At 39.7% G+C, this 18,966-nt stretch overlaps 2 protein-coding genes across 2 annotated transcripts in view; both read right to left on the bottom strand.

The window, feature by feature from the left end:
* Positions 1–1,517: 1,517 nt before the first annotated feature.
* On the bottom strand, positions 1,518–10,542 carry LOC149279032 (5'-AMP-activated protein kinase subunit gamma-1-like). The gene is made up of 12 exons (XM_089501482.1): positions 10,534–10,542; positions 8,567–8,621; positions 8,374–8,480; positions 7,256–7,337; positions 5,166–5,224; positions 4,971–5,016; positions 4,569–4,623; positions 4,360–4,486; positions 4,114–4,279; positions 3,604–3,641; positions 3,375–3,521; positions 1,518–1,619 (listed from the first exon to the last, which is right to left on the bottom strand). The coding sequence occupies exons 1-12, from the start codon at positions 10,540–10,542 to the stop codon at positions 1,518–1,520; spliced, it is 993 nt and encodes a 330-aa protein (XP_089357608.1).
* Positions 10,543–13,520: 2,978 nt separating this feature from the next.
* The window catches only part of LOC149279033 (histone-lysine N-methyltransferase 2D-like), a 33,117-nt gene continuing 27,671 nt past the window's right edge, over positions 13,521–18,966 (bottom strand). Inside the window, exons 37-45 of the mRNA XM_089501506.1 lie at positions 18,822–18,961; positions 18,043–18,166; positions 16,527–17,670; positions 15,581–15,717; positions 15,346–15,476; positions 14,360–14,645; positions 13,906–13,979; positions 13,710–13,818; positions 13,521–13,613 (exon numbers count right to left, since the gene is read on the bottom strand). Coding sequence (XP_089357632.1) covers positions 13,521–13,613; positions 13,710–13,818; positions 13,906–13,979; positions 14,360–14,645; positions 15,346–15,476; positions 15,581–15,717; positions 16,527–17,670; positions 18,043–18,166; positions 18,822–18,961 — 2,238 coding nt within the window. The remainder of the gene's footprint in view (positions 13,614–13,709; positions 13,819–13,905; positions 13,980–14,359; positions 14,646–15,345; positions 15,477–15,580; positions 15,718–16,526; positions 17,671–18,042; positions 18,167–18,821; positions 18,962–18,966) is intronic.

Consider the following 18,966-nt stretch of genomic DNA (forward strand, 5'->3'; position numbering starts at 1 on the left):
GGGGTTTTTACAATGCCCTGACTGCTCTATTTCTTGCAAGCGTTCAAATGCACTGAGCAGCCATGCTTTACTGCCTGAGCACCTTAAAGGCACCTGGTACACCTAGGTTTGGAATTGTCTGTAAATTACTTACAATCACAATAACTAAACACACAAAAACAGTTTGCACAGTGTCAATCACACAAACAGCAATTATTATAATCCCAACAGAAACAAAAGACACCAACATAAGAAAAGTGAAATGTTTATTCATTTTATACAATTAGTTGGACACCATGCCCTTGGATGGATGCATAGGAAATGTATCTAATTAGTAAAACTCCTGAGCACGCTACTTTGTGTGAAGGAAAGGGGTTCTGCTTTTTGGTTTAAAGAAATGGAAGTCGAACTGACTCCAAAGTTATAGCTACATCAAGAGCTTATACACATACCGTGGAAATAAAAAATGGATCTCAGAAAGTGACATGTGATACTTCAGTCAGCCCAGATAAAAAATAAAAAAAAAAACAGCCTCCCACAAAGCATTGTGGGAAATGATATATCTCTCAGAACCTAAAGTTTAACCATGCAGCAAGCCTTTGACTTTGTGACATTAGTGAAAAGATTTTGTCAACACTCAAGTAGACAATTAGGTGAAGTATAGAAAATCTTACTCCACTATATTCCATTATCTTAATGTATGCTGTAACCTGCAATGAAACACTGCTAGCCAATGATGCCACAAAGGCAGTAGTAAACATTAACCTGGACCTTGGCGGGCTTCTGATACTGATCTCCCCTGGAGGAGGTTAATATATTGCTGAATAATAATTCATTTATAATAGATGTATGTATTGCACAGTTTGGGATCTTTTTTACAATATAACATAGCATTAATTATACATTGCTAGACTGTGGTTATATTCTGTCTTCATGACTCAGTGCTGCATGAATATTGTGGGGGTTTTAAAGTTCTCTTGTGAGGCTCACAAAGATTCAAGACTTCTTTCACCTGGAAGGTATGAGAGAATAACATTATTAAAACATCTCCTGAGGAACGACAAAACCAGGAATGGTCAAATTTCCTGGGACAAGTTAGTTAAAGTTTTTATATGCCATTTGGATATTTATAACATCAGTCGCGGGCCATACAAAATTATCAACTTAAAAATTAGCCCCATATTGTATATTTATTCCAACAGAGAGCCCTCCTTTTAGTATTGATTTATGTGATGGCCCCCAGCCAGCCCCCCTTGTCCCCCACACCCTATAGTATATTTATCCCGTCACCCAGTTCCCCTTTAGTATTGATTTATGTGATTCCCCCAGCTAGCCCCCCTTGTGAATTAACACCCCCACTTAGTTGCGTATTGCCCCCAGCCAGCCCCACATTGTGTATTTGCCCTAGATGTGCTATATTCCTAGATGTGTTATATTCCAAAAAATATCAAGTTAGCTCCTAAAGCTGTCTGGCTCGTTGCATTGCACACCTGGCTGGAATATCACCATGTGAAAAAAGTAACCAACTATCTGAGCTTTTACTCGCCTCCACCCGTCAGCACCAGACACTGCAAAATGTCGGAAAGGGAAACAATTCCTTTTGCTACATCATTCCCATCCACCACAACCAGCCTATGCACCTGGGGAGAAAGAAAACAATTTGTTACAATTAGTAAATATACATTGAGGAACATGACATTGAATTAAAACATTGTTAACTGAATGGTAACTCGTGGCCCTTTGCAATAGTCTCCATGATGTTTAACACATCTCTACGGTCACAAGACATTTCGGTTCATTATCTATCAAGAGTATAGAGCCTTTAATTTACACATTTGGACATTGCCGATTGCCCTTCTAATAGAAGGGCGAGTCTGGACCTAAATTTAAATCAGCTCCCTTCTGTCTTTTTGCAGTTATTATATTCCAAGCACACACACAACAATCCAGGCATAGGAATATAGAATTTGATGGCAGATAAGAACCGGGTCTTGTCTTCCCATTCTTCCTTATACAAAGACTCAGTCTTTAGTCTAATTTCAGATTCAGATTAGCTTTATGCCTATCCCATGGATTTTTAAATTCCTTTTCAGTATTAACCTTTAACACTTCTAAGAGGCTGTTCCACTTATCGACCTCCATCTCAGTAAAGTAAAATTTTCTTATAGTACATCTAAGCCTCTGATCCTCTAGTTTTAGATTATGGTCTCTTGTTCTAACATTTATCCTTCTTTGACATAACCTTCTATCCTGTACTTTTTAAAAATTTCTTTATGTATTTAAATATTTCTATCAAATCTCTTCTCTCTCATCCTTCCTCCAAGCTACACATATTGAGCTATCCCAGTCTTTCCTGATAATTTTTATTCTGCAAACCATTCACAATTTTAGTGGCCGACCACTGAATTCTCTTAATGAGTTGCAAAATAAAAACAATATGTATTACATATATAGTGATAAAAAGGCAATTTAGGGCAATTCGAGGAAATGTAAAAAAATGACTGAAGCCAACAACTTGATTTGATCTAGATGCAGATGAATAATAAATCATTAACAACTTTGACTTTTCTTATGTCATTGGCTATGTCTCAGTGTTTATGTATGCTTTAAAAGCACAGATGCATTTACTCAGTTTTAACTGATGTTTATTTAGTAAAGTAAGAATCTGCAGGTAAGTTATAGTTTCAACTCTCCAACTTCACAATCCATTATGAAGGGCACAGATCTGAAGCTGTAACGTTCGCCTTAGTGAATAAACTTCCCTGTTTGTGTAAGAATGACATTGTTCTACTCAAAAAGCCCATTTACTGTCCATACAATCAGTCAAACAATGTAGAGATCATGTTACTGTAAAACACGTTTGTTTGTGTGTCTATGTCTTGTGTAGTATGTCTACTGTGCCAGATAATAGTTCACTGCTCCATTTCTACTCGGTTGCAACTTTTACTGCATGTGCTCAGTGCTTTTGGGTATTAATCTGACTAGCAAAAAATAAAGCTGTATCAGACCATTTTAACAGAATATTGTAGAACTGTAGAAACATATAATAAGTCCTAAAATCCTAATGTAATGTTGCACTATATAGTTGATCCTAGGGAAGGCTGCCATCAATTTTTTTGCACCTTCAGCTCCAATTCTATAGCATATTATGGTAGTTCTGTTACTGCACAGACCTCCACTGCAGCTTCCAACAAAGCCACCTTAAGACACACCGAAGCGGACCGTCATGAGGTAGCTCTTACAGTACAGTGGGCAGGCAGTCCAGTGCCTACCTCATCCCCTGCCCTCCCTTCATCTTGCTCCTCTGGCCATGCCAACAATGGAGTCCTGCATTGGAAATCTGAAATGTTGGAGGGCATGCACTAGCCGTGGGGTGACCAGCTTGGTTATCTCACCTCTGCCTCTACTAGGCGGTTGATGATGGTTTCCAAAGTTTCATGCTGGTAGCATTTCAGCACACCTTCAAAGTAATGAGAACGATGCCCCAGAGCTTTCGTCACGGTTATATCCAAATTATTATAGGTCTTCTCAGCTGCCAAATTCTATAGAAAATAGAAGTTACATATGAAATTCTTGGGTCGTTACTCACGTATCTCCCTTAGTGTATACTTGGGTAGTACTCACAATGACATCAAACTTGGAATAAATATCAACCACACGCCCTGAAAAGCAGAAAGCATATTATTAGAATTTTAACCAAACATCCACCGGAAAATAAGTAAAAAAACAAAATGCTATTAAAAAAAAACAACATTAGACAAGAAAATAGTCAGACAACAGACAATTTTAGTTACAAAGACAAGTTGCTTATTTTTTTGGTTCTTGGGATAGAATTATCAGAGAATATTTGAATCATCTATATAGGATCCACTCCACACTCAAGAGTTAAGATGAACAGCCCTTAAAATTACAGAAGTACTGTCTGCTATTTTATTGGTGGGAATTTTTCTCATTCAAAGTCTGGTGGTTGGGTCTCTATTAAATCAAGACTATAATGCAACCAGGACTATTAACATGAGAGATTTCAATTTCAGAATACAGCTGACAAGAGAAAAAAATACAAATTCATTAATACTTTACTTAACCACTAATCAAAGGAGAAAACATAGAAAATATACAACGCAGTATACATACCAGATTCATCAACAACAGGCAAAGCAGATACACGCCGCTGAACAAAGATACCCAATGCAACATAGACTGGAGTGTTGGGATGAACTAGAGCAATATTGTCATACGTTCCAATACGCAGCTCTTTTAAGGTTTTATTTACAAAGGCAGGTTTCTCCAGCTCAGACATCTGTATGTGCGATAAAAAGGACAGAATTAGGATATGTCTGCAAAAGAACGGAGAAGGATTTTAAAATGAGTAATACTCACAAAAAGCTTGAGGAACTTAAGGATCCGCTTGTGTGTTAAGATGTACAAGGTATTTCCAGACTCTGGAGAGATGACCGGCAAACGGTGAATACGATTCTTTATCAGTGATGCCACTGCATCAAATAAACTGCGAGGAAAGCAAGGATTGTTAATTGTAAAATGATTGGCTCAGTGAGTCACAGATACTGAGAAGGACATTTATTGCTCACCTGGCATTGGGAGATATGCTAACCAGAGGCTTAAATGAATCTTGTAAATACACTTCTAAATGGAAGAGAAAAAAGAAAATATTAAGCACCTGCATGTGATATACTCATCTCCAGGCTGCTACACCTCTGACTTCAATGAGACCACTTCCCTGCCACTGATTGACTGCTTCAGGACAGGCTCTTCTGTTTGGGCAAGAGCTTTCATTTTATTTTGGAAGAATGCATGTTAAAGTACTCGCAGAGTATTCCCATATGCATTCTTCTTTAGATGAGGTGTCAGGGATATTTGACTGTCCCTTTAACTTGCTAAATACACATTCAGATATTCAAATGATAAACTCCCCAACCCCCTTTGTAAATACAAGATTTGCTGAGCTCACCGCATGCCCTGTATGCACTCACCTCTCCATGTTTCAATCTTGTGCTCTTCCAGCTCATAAATCTGCACCTTATATAAGACACAGAGATCAAAGTACCACGTTAATGGCAGAGCTTCACTTAAGGGACTACGTTCTGTCAGGGTAGGAACGCAATCTCACTAGGATCATAGATTAAACATTTTATCAATTCTGTATTGTCACATGTAAATCGACTCACCATGGAAGATTTGTAGTAGCGATGGAGGATATTGATGAAGTCTGTGATGGTCAGCATGCCTTAAACATAGGTGGAAACACAGAAACATAGAATTTAACAACAGATGATAAAAAAAATTCAAACCTTATTTGGTCCTTGGTCCTGTATTATTAAAGCCTTATGCCTGCCCCATGCATGTTTAAATTGCTTTACTATATTAACTTCTACCACTCCTGTTGGAAGGCCATTAAAGCTTATCTACAACCCCTTTCTGCGAAGATCATTACACGGACAGCCAAGGTTTTCTATTTCTAAACCAGTTGAAAAAAAATACATATTTTTTAAAATAAGGTGGTCAGATGAAACAAACATAAGAGCCCACCTTTCATATAAAAATTCTTACACTCTGCCATGTGGTCTGTTAACAAATACCAACATCACATAGGCAGTGTATAAGCTGATAAATGTCAAGTTTATGTTCATTTCTATAATAAGACAGACTTGGGTAACTGATTAACGCAGTTGTTGCACTGGTTTCAAATGGAAGAGCACAGTCTATGTTAAGAGGCGGCACACGCAGGAGCTGCTTGGTTGCGGATGGACAGTCCCATCTCTATGAAGGGAAGACATGATCATCCTGTCCAAGGTGTCTGCAGTACAGAGTAGAGGACTGCATTGGGAGGCGGGTCCCGCCAAAAAACTTGCTGGCACGGGCGGTCTTGCTGGTGTTGCAGGCGGTCAGGCACTGTACCTGTGGGTGCCGGTAATCCTGCGCAGTCCCGCAAGGCTGCTTTCGCGCTGCTCCCTTACAGCGTCTCTTCTCTTGCTCTGCCCAGGAACACAGCGGAGTCACGTGATGTGCCGTCACTTCCCGTAACTCCGCTGTGTTCCTGGGTGGAGCAAGAGAAGAGACGCTGTGAGGGAGCAGCGCGAAGGCAGCCTTGCGGGACTGCGCGGGAAATCTGCAGTTCAGGTAAGGAGGTGGGCGTATTTGTGGCGGGAGCGGGCGGGATTGGCCACAAATGTGGCGGGAGCGGGCGGGATTGGACAAAAAAAATCAGCGGGAGCAAGATTTAAAAAAGCAGTCTCGCGCAGGGCTCTAGTACAGAGGGTTTTATTATCTAGTTTATTATATGGTGTCACTTTGGTTTTCAGCAACAAAACACGTTCCCTTCCAAAGTCAAACATTACTACCTGCGCAGTCCAGCCCTAATTCTAAATTAACTGCATATCGTAGCCTATTGTTCATAGACTTCAGTTCATTTACTGTATGAAAATCAATTTAGATATTGTTAATTATTGGAAATTGAAAATGTGGTTTCTGTCTCATTCAACTTCTCACCCAGTTGTCTCTACTGAAAGCAGGGATAATTCATCAGTACACTTGTTGTTCATTCATAGTAGAATTTCCATTCTAGTCAAAGGGAGCTGACTTAAATTATGGTCATATATTATGGCCTAGGTCGACTAGGTCTAGGGTGGTAGTCCTCCTGCTGCAAAACTGGGGGCAGATAGCCCTCAATGGGCCGTTACAAGTGAGATCAGCCCACCAGGTGATTTATACTTGGAACAGCATCCATAGACTGCTATAAAAGAAGCGGTGCACTGTTAAGGCACGGAGCACCGGCATATGATGTCATACACAGGCGCATCGGCACGAGGGAGCTACCCTGGGCGGTTTCTAGGGCAGCAGCCAAGGTACATACGCCAATCGAATGTATGGTATTTGAATACTGAAATATCGGTAGAACAGATGTAATTGGTTGGTGCTCTAGTGACTTCAGCGGGAGGGTTACTGAGCATGTACAAGAAGTTTCACAAACAAATGCTTTCTGAATGAGGAGGAAAATGAGACAGAAGTCTACTAAACAATGCCTAATCACATTTACATGCAGTAAAACGGACTGGAGTCCATGCAAAATGGAAATTATGAACTAGGAGACACTGCAAGCATAGGAATGCGAGCGTATCCTACTTAAAATGTACTCTTGGGGGTGGAGAAGTGCCAGGGTCTATATAGCATTTCTGAGTCAAATTGATTTCATTTATCAAGAATCACCAATGACTGTCTGACATGTAAGAAATAATCCTTCGAACTCCAAGACATTTACCTACAAAGCTTTGTTTCTTGCAGTCCCAAAGAGGAGCGGCTCTCACTCCATTGCTCACAAGAGCAAAGAAGGCTTTCTTTACCTAGAATTTTTAGAAAAATGAGCACAAGTGAAGCAAAACATCTTGTATATAAATATGCAGACATTCTAAAATTGTGTATTTCACAGTATAAGAACCATGCTTAGTTTAAAACTAAAGTCAAAGGAAAACTTACAGGTCATGAATTTCCTATATCTTTTCACTCCAAGCTTTGATCATTAGATCTTAATGTAGAATAGTTTTAATTAGCCTCAAGCAGTAAGCTATGATTTTAATTATTAACATTAAGAATACTTTAAACTAAAATTATTTAGAATTAAGGAAACATTTTACAGACTAACCAGAACATGGAATAAAAGGTTCTGTAATAAGTGATGTGGAAAGATTTTACTATAGTAACAGTTACCCTGTAAATGGAACAGATTTATCATTACCATAATACACTCACAGCAGCACACATCATAACTGTCATCTTAAATAAGCGTTAAAAGTATTTGTATAGGTTAGCTAAGAGTGTATTATGCAGGGCCGGCCCTACAATGGAGCCGACTGGGGCAATTGCCCCAGGCGGCACTTCAGAAGGGGCGGCACTTTGCCGCCCCAAGCGGTTTTTTTTTGTTTTTTTTGAAGCGGAGGAGAGAGAGAGGGGCACCGAGTGGTTTTCGCTTACCCGCTCGGCGCCCCTCTCTCTCTCCTCTGCGGCGAGTTTCCCTGTTGGGTCTCGGTGCCGGCTTGTAATGCAGAGCGCCGGAAGTGACGTGAATTTCCGGCGCTCAGCATTACAAGCCGGCACCGTGGCAGCACAGGGAGACTCGCCGCAGGACTGTTTAAGGGTAAGTACCGGTGGGGGGGGGGGTAGATAATGCCGCCCCCCCGGGCGTCGGCGGGGGGCGGCATTTTAAACTTCGCCCCAGGCGGCGTTAAGTCTTCGGCCGGCCCTGGTATTATGGTGTATTGTGTTCCATATTGCAGCAGTCTGTATTTCTGCTCTCCCACCTGCTTCTCTTGGCAAAACATATGATAGATGTGTAAGTTCACGTGATTGCTGCTCTGCCAGATCTGTTATCAGCCTGCTTACCTGCAAGGAAGTGTCGAACACAACCAATTTGGAACTGATAGGGATGAGATCGTAACATTTGTGGTTCTTCATAAATCGGGTGTAAACTCCACTGTCTGACTCTATCACTGTGGAGGAACAGAGAGAAACAAAACCGAAACGTAACCCAAACATTGCCATTTGTTGGCCAATGATAGTTAGGTTTGTTTCTTACCTTCTGGGTTCGCCAAACATCTCTCCTCGACATTTGTTTCAATCAAAACAGATCCCTAAAACAGATCCAAAAATGAATGCTATGGACATACTGGTCGCATTCCTATCCAAATGTTATAGATTCTGGAAAACCAATAAAGTGATTAGAAGCAACATTGGGGTTTATTCACTAAATGGGTGGATTGCAGGATAGTTTTGGACTTAACTCTCTCGCTTCACTATTCATTATGAAGGACCAACACTAGCACGTTTCTCCAGCATGAATGGCTAAGATGGCCCTGTAAAATGTATAACTCATTATATATGGACACTCTGAAGGCCAAATTCTTCCTGCAGCTGAAGTTGACTGAGCTATCTTTGTAACGTATAGTGAGGTAAAGGAGCTGAAACACTTTTAGTGAATTAACCCTACTGAATAACATGGTGATTGCTCATTATATATGAGCAGCCCACATGAAACACACATGTAACATGCTGAAGGAAGGTTATTGACTGTGCTGGAGGACGCAATATCTTGTTGCAATAGACTTCCCGTGGAACTCTTCTGGTTGGAAAAAGCAGAAGAAATACAGAAGAAAGACGGTCCCCATGACACAGACAGCACATGAAATGTAAAATATCGTATCCACTTTATTAGAATTAGCAATGTCTACACATCTTATGAAGCGAGACCTCAGGATTTATAGCATGAATTGTACATATAACATATTTTTACTCCTAGTGAAAGCACTTACGTGCTATTTTATATAGACTTCTTGGAAGTGAAAAGCGATTTTCGTAAAAGATAAAAAGTGGTTGAATATTCTTTGGGGGGGGGGGGGAATCCCTACACTTTTTTAGACCAGGTATGTACCTAGTTTTACACTTTGTAATGGACAATTTAATTGAGCAAAATTACTTATGCTGAATCACACATATCTACAACTAAACTGACTTTATTTGCTTTATTATTATTTATTGTTTAATATAGCGCCACCATATTCCATAGTGATTTACAATAGGTAGGCAGGACATAAGGTTTGATAGCGGCTCCTCTTCCAATCAAACCCATAATACCTAATGCTTCACACCTGAAAAAAGTACAGCCTTTTTATATTTATATGTATACACAGACATTGCGTCTAATGGAAACAGCGTAATCGCTAATAATGTTCTACTTTGGTTATATGGATGATTATTTTGAAAAATTAACATGTTATTCAACGGTTTTCTTATAATGAATTAAATCTATGCATTTAAAATTTATATCAAATTACACACAAAACATTGACCTCAAGTGACTTTGTTCTGGTCTATTTTGTATGTACAAAGAGTTAATATTTATAGTTAAGTGCCAGCGCTGACTAAAAGGTATTTTGATAAGATTACCCACTTAACCTAGGAGTCTCCTTAAATAAATGCCCCCTCCGTACTGGTACAAAATCCATGGGCAGAAAGCTCGTGTTATGATGTAACGTCTAACACCCATCTGCTGCATTACTCGTTACAGCCAGAAACCGGTACACGTGACGAAACACAAATCATGGAACTTGAAGACCCGGGAGGGGATATGTACCTGGATAACATAACCGACACGGGGTAGTTTAGCCAAATCACGGTAAAGACCGGAAAACGAGAAGAGCCCGTGACCTAAATGTATAACGTTCATTATAAACACATGTGCCGGGTATCGGACAGAGTAAAACAAAGGCAGACCGTCGGTAGTATAAAGCCTGACGCGATGAATATTTAAAAAAAAAAACCACGACACTTATTTTTAAAGAGCGACTTTCAATATGCCGCCAAGTACGTGCAACCAAGGCACTGAGGCTTATCCCCTTCAACACATAACGAACAAGGCCGCACATGCCCATAATGAGCTAAGAAGGTAAATGAGCCTCATTTTAGCCCCTCCTAAAGCTTAATAGCCAGCATCGGAAGTGTTACGATACCCTCATTTTTCTAGTAACTTATATCCCCGCCTCTTACCGGTTCCATGGCTGCTCTTTCAATGGAAACACTGGGTAGCCATTCACTTCCGCCCTCGCCCGGTATATATTTCCGCCCTAAACAACGTCACGACCTGAAGAAAGTCTCGCTTTGTTCCGGTAATCCCAAAGCGCCATTTTGGATGTGACATCATGCCAGTTTTACCACTTAAAACCCCGCCCTAAATAACGTCACGACGTAAAGAAATTCTGGCTATGTTCCGGTAACCCCAAAGCGCCATTTTGGATGTGGCAGCATGCCAATTTTTCGAATAGAATTGACCTATGGTGATTTTATTGCCCCCATTTGTATTACCTACTTTCTTATGCATCTATATAGTAATATAAATAAGCTTGACTCAAATGTACTCCAATTATTTAAAATGCATTTTTATTTGTCCTTTAAAAACAAACCAAAAGAAGCAGACTCTCCTGCTTGCTTCTTTCACATAAATTATATACATTTCAAAATTATATTCAATACAAAAACATGCCACGTACAAGTTTTTTTTTAAAAAAGGAATAATTTCATGTTTTCTACGAAGGACAAATCTTCTGTACAGAATCCTCACCGCACAAATTACAGCTCCTCATGGAATTTTATCAATACAAAAATGGGGGGGGGGGAATAAACGAATACCAAGGAAAAAATATTTGCAGGTGAAAACTAAAATCAAAATAAAGCACAGCAAATGAAAAAAGTGTTTTACAAGCAAAAAAAAAATTAAAAAAAATCAAGTATTTCAAGCTTGGGTGTGGATATATATATATATATATATATATATATATATATATATATATAATCTGTATAGGGTTTACTAAAAGCTACATTAATGTATTTATAGTTATGATAACTCTAATATTGTATTGTCTGACAGGACTATTCTGTCAGCTTTCGTTAAAATTAATGGTTAGAAAAGCAAGAAAATAAAGAGAAGGAAAGGGTACGTTTAAATTCCAAATTTTCATAGTGTCTCCAGTGGTTTCTTGCTAAAATGGTGCCAGACTATGCACAACATTCTTTTTTTTTTTCTTTTTTTCTTACATATTTATTTACACTTGCCTTTCCTTTTCTTTTTTGTACAAGTTTGCAGCTTTAAAACAGTTGTGGAAGCAGCTTTTTGTTAAAAAAGCAACAGCACATAATCTCACATACTCACACTAGCTTTCATTTTAAATGCCCTTGGACTCTTTTTGCCACCAATTTTTTTTTTTTTTTTTTTATTTAATTTTTCTGTGCACTTCAAAACATAATCGTTGTGTCTCTTAATAGAAGGGGCAGCTAAAAAAAGGGATGCAAGATAAACCAAAGACTTCTAGATGATAAAAGCAGTTTTTCTTTTTGCATATGAAGAAATATTATACATTTCGAAAAAAAATGAAGTGTGGAAGCCAAAAGGATTGTGACCTGCTCATTAAAAAAACCATTCAGTTAAAAGGGACCGACCACATGTCTTAGGACTGCAGTGGTGCCCAATCACTCGTTTTGCACCAATGAGAGGTACTGGAAATTGATCACAAAGCACGGAAAATAGGCTAAGACCTAGGACACCACGCTAGTCTCAGAAAATGACCCTGTACTTTCCTCACACAAGGCTGTAATACATAAATATAATTACATGTACAAATAAATAACTCCCCTTCACCTATTCCCACCCGAAGCACTGTGCTAAAAATCAGGATTTTAAGTCTATATTGCGATAAAAGCAGCAGCTTCAGAATAATGCAAGTGAGGCTAATATGAAAAGGTTGTTTGGGTCAGAGACAGCAGTATATTTCAAAAAAAAAAAAAAAAAAAATCCCCTCTTCAAAAATATATATGCCAACATAATTCCCCACACATATCTTGGGTTTTACCGATATACTGAGTTGGAGAGTATCATAATGCACGCATAGTTTAAAAAAAAAAAATATATATATATATATATAAACCAAGGGAAACTTAGTCACGCACTGCATACATACACACGCATACACCTGCCATGAATGCCTTTTTCCTCTACCAATAATACAAATACACCTCATGTTCCATGTACAGGGAAAGGTGACTACTTCAGGCACAGAATGAGGGAGGAAACGAGTCGCTGAGGGATAGGACAAACGCAGGCAATTAGCAGAAACAAGTTTCTTAGTGCACTCCGGCCTGCTCAATTCACAGGGAAAGAGACAGGCCACAAAGCTTCAGAAAGGGTTCAAAGCAGTCCCACCCCGGCCCTTTGGGATGGGTGGTAGAAATACAAAAAGAAAAAAAAAATCCATCACACAACTCCTATCTTTTGAGCTGTGTCATTGTTCATGAGGTGCTAACAGATTGCCATGGGAGTGTCACATATACACATTAGTATCCGACAGGCAGATGAGGTAGGTGCTGGCAGGTGCCTCTGGGACTGGGTAGCTGTGACAGGTAACAGTCATTGGAACTGTCTCTGGCGCTCACTGAAAGCAGCGTGTGCTCTTTATGGTGCAGTCTTATGTGCTCTCTCTGGTGCGCCGAGGGTCCTGTAGATTTAGGATTGTCAAACTGCTTTGTTAACTAAACGACTGATTCCCCCCCCCCCCTGTCTTTTTTTTATATTTTTTTTTTTTGCATTTTCTCTAACTTGAGAAGTCAGACTTAATACTCTGGAAACTAAACCAAAATCCTCCCACCATGTTTTCTTTTGGGAAGGAACGGGTGTTACACATTTATCCAACCAGCTGTTCAATGTGTAGAGAACACCTTATCATTTAAGCATAGCTTTTCATGCAGTGCATTAACCCTTCACGTGAGAGGCTCCAGACAAGTTACAATGCTCCCCTGAAATCACTGCACCTTCCCTTACATGGTTAAGATGCAGAATTGCCTGGATCATGCATCTCAAGGAAGGCTTGAATAGCAGACTGGGCGGTGAGGGACACGAAGCTGGAGCCCTGTGATCTCTCCCCATGGTTTCTGCTGACGTGTGCATGTTCAGGATGACTGCAAGCAGTTGAACGTCACCCTTCTGTTCAGTTCATCCATTTGCGGCAATTCCATGCTCCACAGTGACAGGGGATCTTGTGCTGATCATCCTCAAAGTCAAACTGGTAGTCATATGTGAGCTGAAAGAAAAAAAAGGTGTGTAATTTATTAAACACAATGTATTTTTTTTTTTTCTGGTGTTAATGTCCAAACTCCATTTTCGATCAAACACCTACTTCCTCTCCTTTTGGTATCCTCCGGCTAGAGATGATGATTATCTTGTCCTCTTTGTCAAAAGTGACTACTTCAGCAACACAGTTGGGGGCGCAGGAGTGGTTAATATACCTAAACAAAAACCCAAACATTATGAAGAATGCCCTGATTTTTGATACACAGAAAATCAGAACTCATTCATCAAACTGAGTACTTTACCTGGCTGGCCCACCGGTCAAAGTGGCATCAATGACATGCTCATTGTTGATTCGAAACATGTAAATTCCCCGGTTCTAAAAAAAAAAGGTGGTGGTGGGGGGGGGGGTCAGATTAATATCAAGACCAATATATCTGTTAAGACACATTATTAACATAAAGGTACTGATGTACTAGATTTTCTCATTCATATGCATTCACACATACAGTATGTTAAAACAGCAATACACTCAAACAGACCAAAGGCTTAAAAGGTCTCTATATGCTGTCATTTAGAAGATATATATATATTTTAATTAAAACGCTCTCTACATCTTTATTTTAAATAAGTCACAGGGTTAGCTTTTTAAAATCAGTCACCTTCGGATCATCAGTAATTTAATGTGGGTCTCTGGAAACAGAACTACCTGTTAATTTTTTTTTTTTTTTTTAATTAGATATAGGATGAATGTCTTACCTGCTCTTCATAGATCTTTTCGCGGCGGTTTGCAACTTCATTCCGAATGATCGTGCCAATGTACTCTATGACCATGGTGTGCTTCTCCAGGTCCTTAGCGGCGTACAGCCCTAAGCCTTGTATCCTTGAACGAGCCAGATAAACATTGTTCTTCCACTCTGTCTTTAACCGGCGGTACTGGGAAGATTTGGAGTGCACAAACTGTTTGCTATATGGTGTATTTGTCTCCCCTGTGAAGGTGCTCTGATAGGCTTTGGACATACTAGTGCTGTTCAGAGTGTGAGGGCTGGAAAAAAAATAAAAATAAGTGTCATACAAGCAGCAGCAAAATAAAACCACAAATGAAAAAAAAGACAAAATGGAAAATTCTGACGCAGACACCTGACAAATCAGTGTAATCTCAGTATAGTTACAAGGGTTACAGATAGATGGGCAGATATTATAGTGCTATAAAAATGCACAATAACTTTACGCTTCAAGCTTTATAGCCCGATTTGATATCTAAAAAGCATGCAGCTAAAGTAAGAAGTTCCTGAGGTTTTTCATGTTCAAATGGAAAAATCTATGACTAATGTGCTTTCTGATTCAAAAGAGGAACGGCCACATCAGAGATAAAGCCACATTTGAATGCAGCATTGAAAACCAAATGCAATACCGTGTCATTTTTAAATGGCTTGATACCAACAAAAAAGGTACATGTTACAAATACAATCCAGAAATCAACTTTTCAGGCAGTTAAAATGTTTGTGAAGCCTGCTGCTCATCTTTATACTCTCATCTCCACAGTCTGCCATATCCCTACAACTTGATACCGTTATAGTAATAAGAAACCTTGTTGATTATGAATGGTTTGTCAGTTTACGTGTTCTGTGATATGCATTTTTTCTATCGGAATATATGTGTTATAAATGTAATAAAGAGACAATTTGTAATGCAGTGGTTGCTTTAAAATACTTCATTATGAAATACGCAGCAGACATACTCACCGTTTGTAATGGGTCATGATCTTGGGCTCTGACCTGGCACAGCCAGTTGGGTTGATCATGAGGGGCAACTCCATTAAAGGATGTTTGCCGTACCGGAAAAGATAGTTCTGGCAATTCTCTACTCCAGGCAACTAAATAGAAAAGAAAAAAAAAAAAAGACAAAATGCAGTGTTATCAGAATATTTGGTATGCTGAGAAATATAAAGTATACTGAAGTATTACTTCAGCTACTTACAGATTCAGCGATGCGCAGCACCGCATGTAATGTTAGCCCAAACATCTCTTCTCCTTTAAGGTACTCTGGAAAGAGGCGAAGCATCCCAGTCTCTCTCCTCATGCGTGCAACAGGTTCCACAATACGATTCCACAGGGCTAGGAGACAGAGTACAGCAGTTAGACCTGGCATGGACCACAATGTCCCTAACTTGAGATATCTCCATTATAGCAACTGATTGTGACACTGCAGGAGCAAGAAAACCCATGGATTCTTGTGTCATTTTAACATAGGAGACTATGATACGCAGCAATATCCAGTGGAAGTGCCAATACCCCAAAATTTCAGGCACAGCGATACGTGCATCATACAGAATCAAATATAAGGTAAGCGACCTTCAACAGTCAACTACAAGAAATGTAGGCAGTGCAAGAGCCACAGGCTAGCTAGCAGTACACATGAAAAACCAAGTTATTCGCACCTACCCAATGACGCTAAACACAGTGCAAATTGCAATATGTTACCACTTTAGGCCCCTGAACTCCTCTATATAAAAAAAATAAAACAGATATAGAAAGTTTGCGAGGCAAAACTGTTCAGGAACATGAGAATTGAGCAAAGGGAAGAAAAGTTTTGAAGGCTGCAGGTTATTCACATACCACTACTGGCCATTGTGTTTATTTAAATTGAAATTTTCTTTGAAGGTGTGTATTTCATATTATGGTTCCATTTTACACTTGGAACATATACAAAATGCCCACTGCCTGTGAAAGTCTTGAAAAAGAATAGCTGTCACCCTTTACAGGAGGACCTACAGACATTAGGTGAGCTAGAGGAGTTTTTGTTTAAAGGTAGGGCTTTCTACGAGCTTCTATGAGCACAAAGTGAACCAAATACATAAATCTCGTTATCAGACTCATGCTTTATCAAGCAATAACATGTTAATTTCAATCTTCTTTCAACTGACCTTGAGGAGAGGAATCTGTCAGAGTTACATCCTCATAGCCGTATTCAATGACTTGAACACTGAATTCTGGTCGTCCATTATTGTCACAAACTCTACAGCGATAGGAGCATCTCCGATGACTGTGACGCATGCTCCAGTATATGCGTGTGGCCTCATATCCCACGGGGTAAAGAGCAGTAACACTATGGAAGTCCTGCATTTGATGAGGCAGAAGCTGGCCGATCGCATGAAAAACAAGACCCCCAACCCTGAACATGTGGATTCGGTCCCCTCGCTGGATGATACTGGCAATCTGACTAACTTCATCCCTCTCTATATACACACGTCGGAAGACTGTGAAACAGCTAAGTTCTTGCTCACACGGTCCTTTTAACTTGTGCATTGGGCATAACATAGTCTTGTCCTTGAAGAACATACACTTGGCACGGATGGCACAGGCAAAGTGATACACATTAGGACAACGGAGGCGGTTGCAGCTGTTTGTGGCTCCAGTTTTCTGGCACAAGGTACACTTTGTGAGCAGACCACGATGTAGTGCGACCTCCACATTGATGAGTGCACCGCCCTGTGTCTCATACACCTCTGTTGACCACAATGCACAATTAAGATGTACCCAGAGGTCAAGGTCAAGGTTGAGCAAGCGAGCTGGCCCATCAGTAGCTCCATCTCCTTCTTCGTGACAGAAGCAACACTTGCGCAAATCTGGTGGCAGTGTATCAGGCTTCAGAGTAGTCCCCAATCTTTCAATCACCTCACAAACCTCTTTTTCACAGTGACGTGAATTCACTTTCTGAAAGGTAATCAGTATATGCAGACGCTTCCATCTAACTCCTTTCCACTTTTTAGGGCGTTGGCGTGGCTCCTCCAAATCTTCCTCTGTGGAACGGGAACGCTGCTTAATTTTGCCCGCTTCTTTTAATTCCTCTCTATCTGGAGACTGGGGTAATGGCAAAGGTGATGGTGCAGGAGGCGGCAGTGGAGGATCAGGTTCTGTATTATGAACCTCTCCTGGGCTAGCAGGTGAAGGTGCAAATGGTGATGGAGGAGGAGAAGTTTCTTCAGGTAATATAGGAAGCTGGCGGACATCAAGGTTGGCAACATTATTAACATAACAATGTACAGACTTCTCAATCATGTTCTCTTCCTAAAACAAAGAGAAAAAGATAACATCAGAAAACAAAGCACATGATCATTTCATGAACACCACTTTATGGGAAAAATAATTGACACCTTGACGGTGGGGAGCATTATATATTTCATTACAATTAAAAATATATCTGCATTATACTTTTGCGGAGAGAATGCAAAATACAAATCTGATGAGCTTAAAGTTAAATAGAAGCTTGGAAAAGTCAGAGTAATATGCAAGATCATAAAAAAAAAAAAAAGTTAGAAAACTGACATCTCTTACATGTGTGCATCTCAGTGACTATTGCGCAAACTTTGAAACAAAAAAAATTCTCTTTTTCAAATTTGCCATTAGCAAAAATGGCTTTTACATTTCTAGAATACAGACCTGAGTCAAGACACTAAGAATGTCTAATTCATTCTTGAGGGTGTATCCAGGAAGGACAGCATCCAGCTGCTTTAGCCAATCAGTGCTGCCCTCCAGCTTTCCTGGCTCAGGCTTGTCTTTTTCACTGGCTTCACCTACAGTGTAAAGAGGAAGGTGTTAAGAGGATGGCTACATAACAATAGGTTGGACGCTAAAAGAATCAAAATTCTACATAAGCAACAGTCGCATTTGTTTGCTCGGTGCGATCTATAATTTATCATGGTATCATGGTACGTTAGGTAGCTCAGTACGGTAAAGGTGCCATTGTCATTACAAGTTGTGTTATAGCTGAATTCTGAAACCTACTGCTAGGATCGGATGCTGTGAATCAGTGGCAAGAATAGAACCATGCAGGTGGGAAACCAAATTTTTTATTTAAAGAATGTATACTATCCCATTAAATGGGACCTCACAGCAGAAAAAAACTGCTGAAAATACCAAGTCAAGGAACACTTTGTAACCGCAGAAAAAATTCAGCATGAAGCACCTTAAAACCTGCTTTGGAAATGGTGGAGTTATGGTTTGTAGATATTTATTTTGTTGTAACAAAGAAACTATATTTAACCCAGATTACATAATATTGGATATTAAAAACTTCATGAGCTCTTACAAATCCCTAAAACATTAAAAAAACATATCTGGCCTATTCTTCCCTTTATTAACATTGTATTCATCTATAGTTAGTTCCTGCACAAGCAATCCCATGTCTGATCATTTTAAACACTAAGGTGACATGGCACTTACCATCTGTGGTGGGTTTTACAGACTTCTTCACTTCTATGCTATTTTTCAGACCACTGTCTGGGAAAAGCACTTCATAAGAGTTTGGTAACTTGATACTCAGCAAACCAGCAACTGCAGCAACTACACCGTTCAGGTTCTACA

The sequence above is a fragment of the Sceloporus occidentalis genome, unplaced genomic scaffold, assembly GCF_023333645.1.
Source record: "Sceloporus occidentalis isolate IW3139 unplaced genomic scaffold, rSceOcc1.0.p SCAF_175, whole genome shotgun sequence".
Classification (NCBI taxonomy): Eukaryota; Metazoa; Chordata; class Lepidosauria; order Squamata; family Phrynosomatidae; genus Sceloporus; species Sceloporus occidentalis.

Excerpts from the sequence above, each read along its gene's own strand:
- LOC149279032 (XM_089501482.1), bottom strand. Across the intron at positions 5,017-5,165 it reads GCTACTACAAATCTTCCATG|GTGCAGATTTATGAGCTGGA; the intron begins GTGAGTCGATTT and ends GTCTTATATAAG. Across the intron at positions 3,522-3,603 it reads ATTCCAAGTTTGATGTCATT|AATTTGGCAGCTGAGAAGAC; the intron begins GTGAGTACTACC and ends TATTTTCTATAG.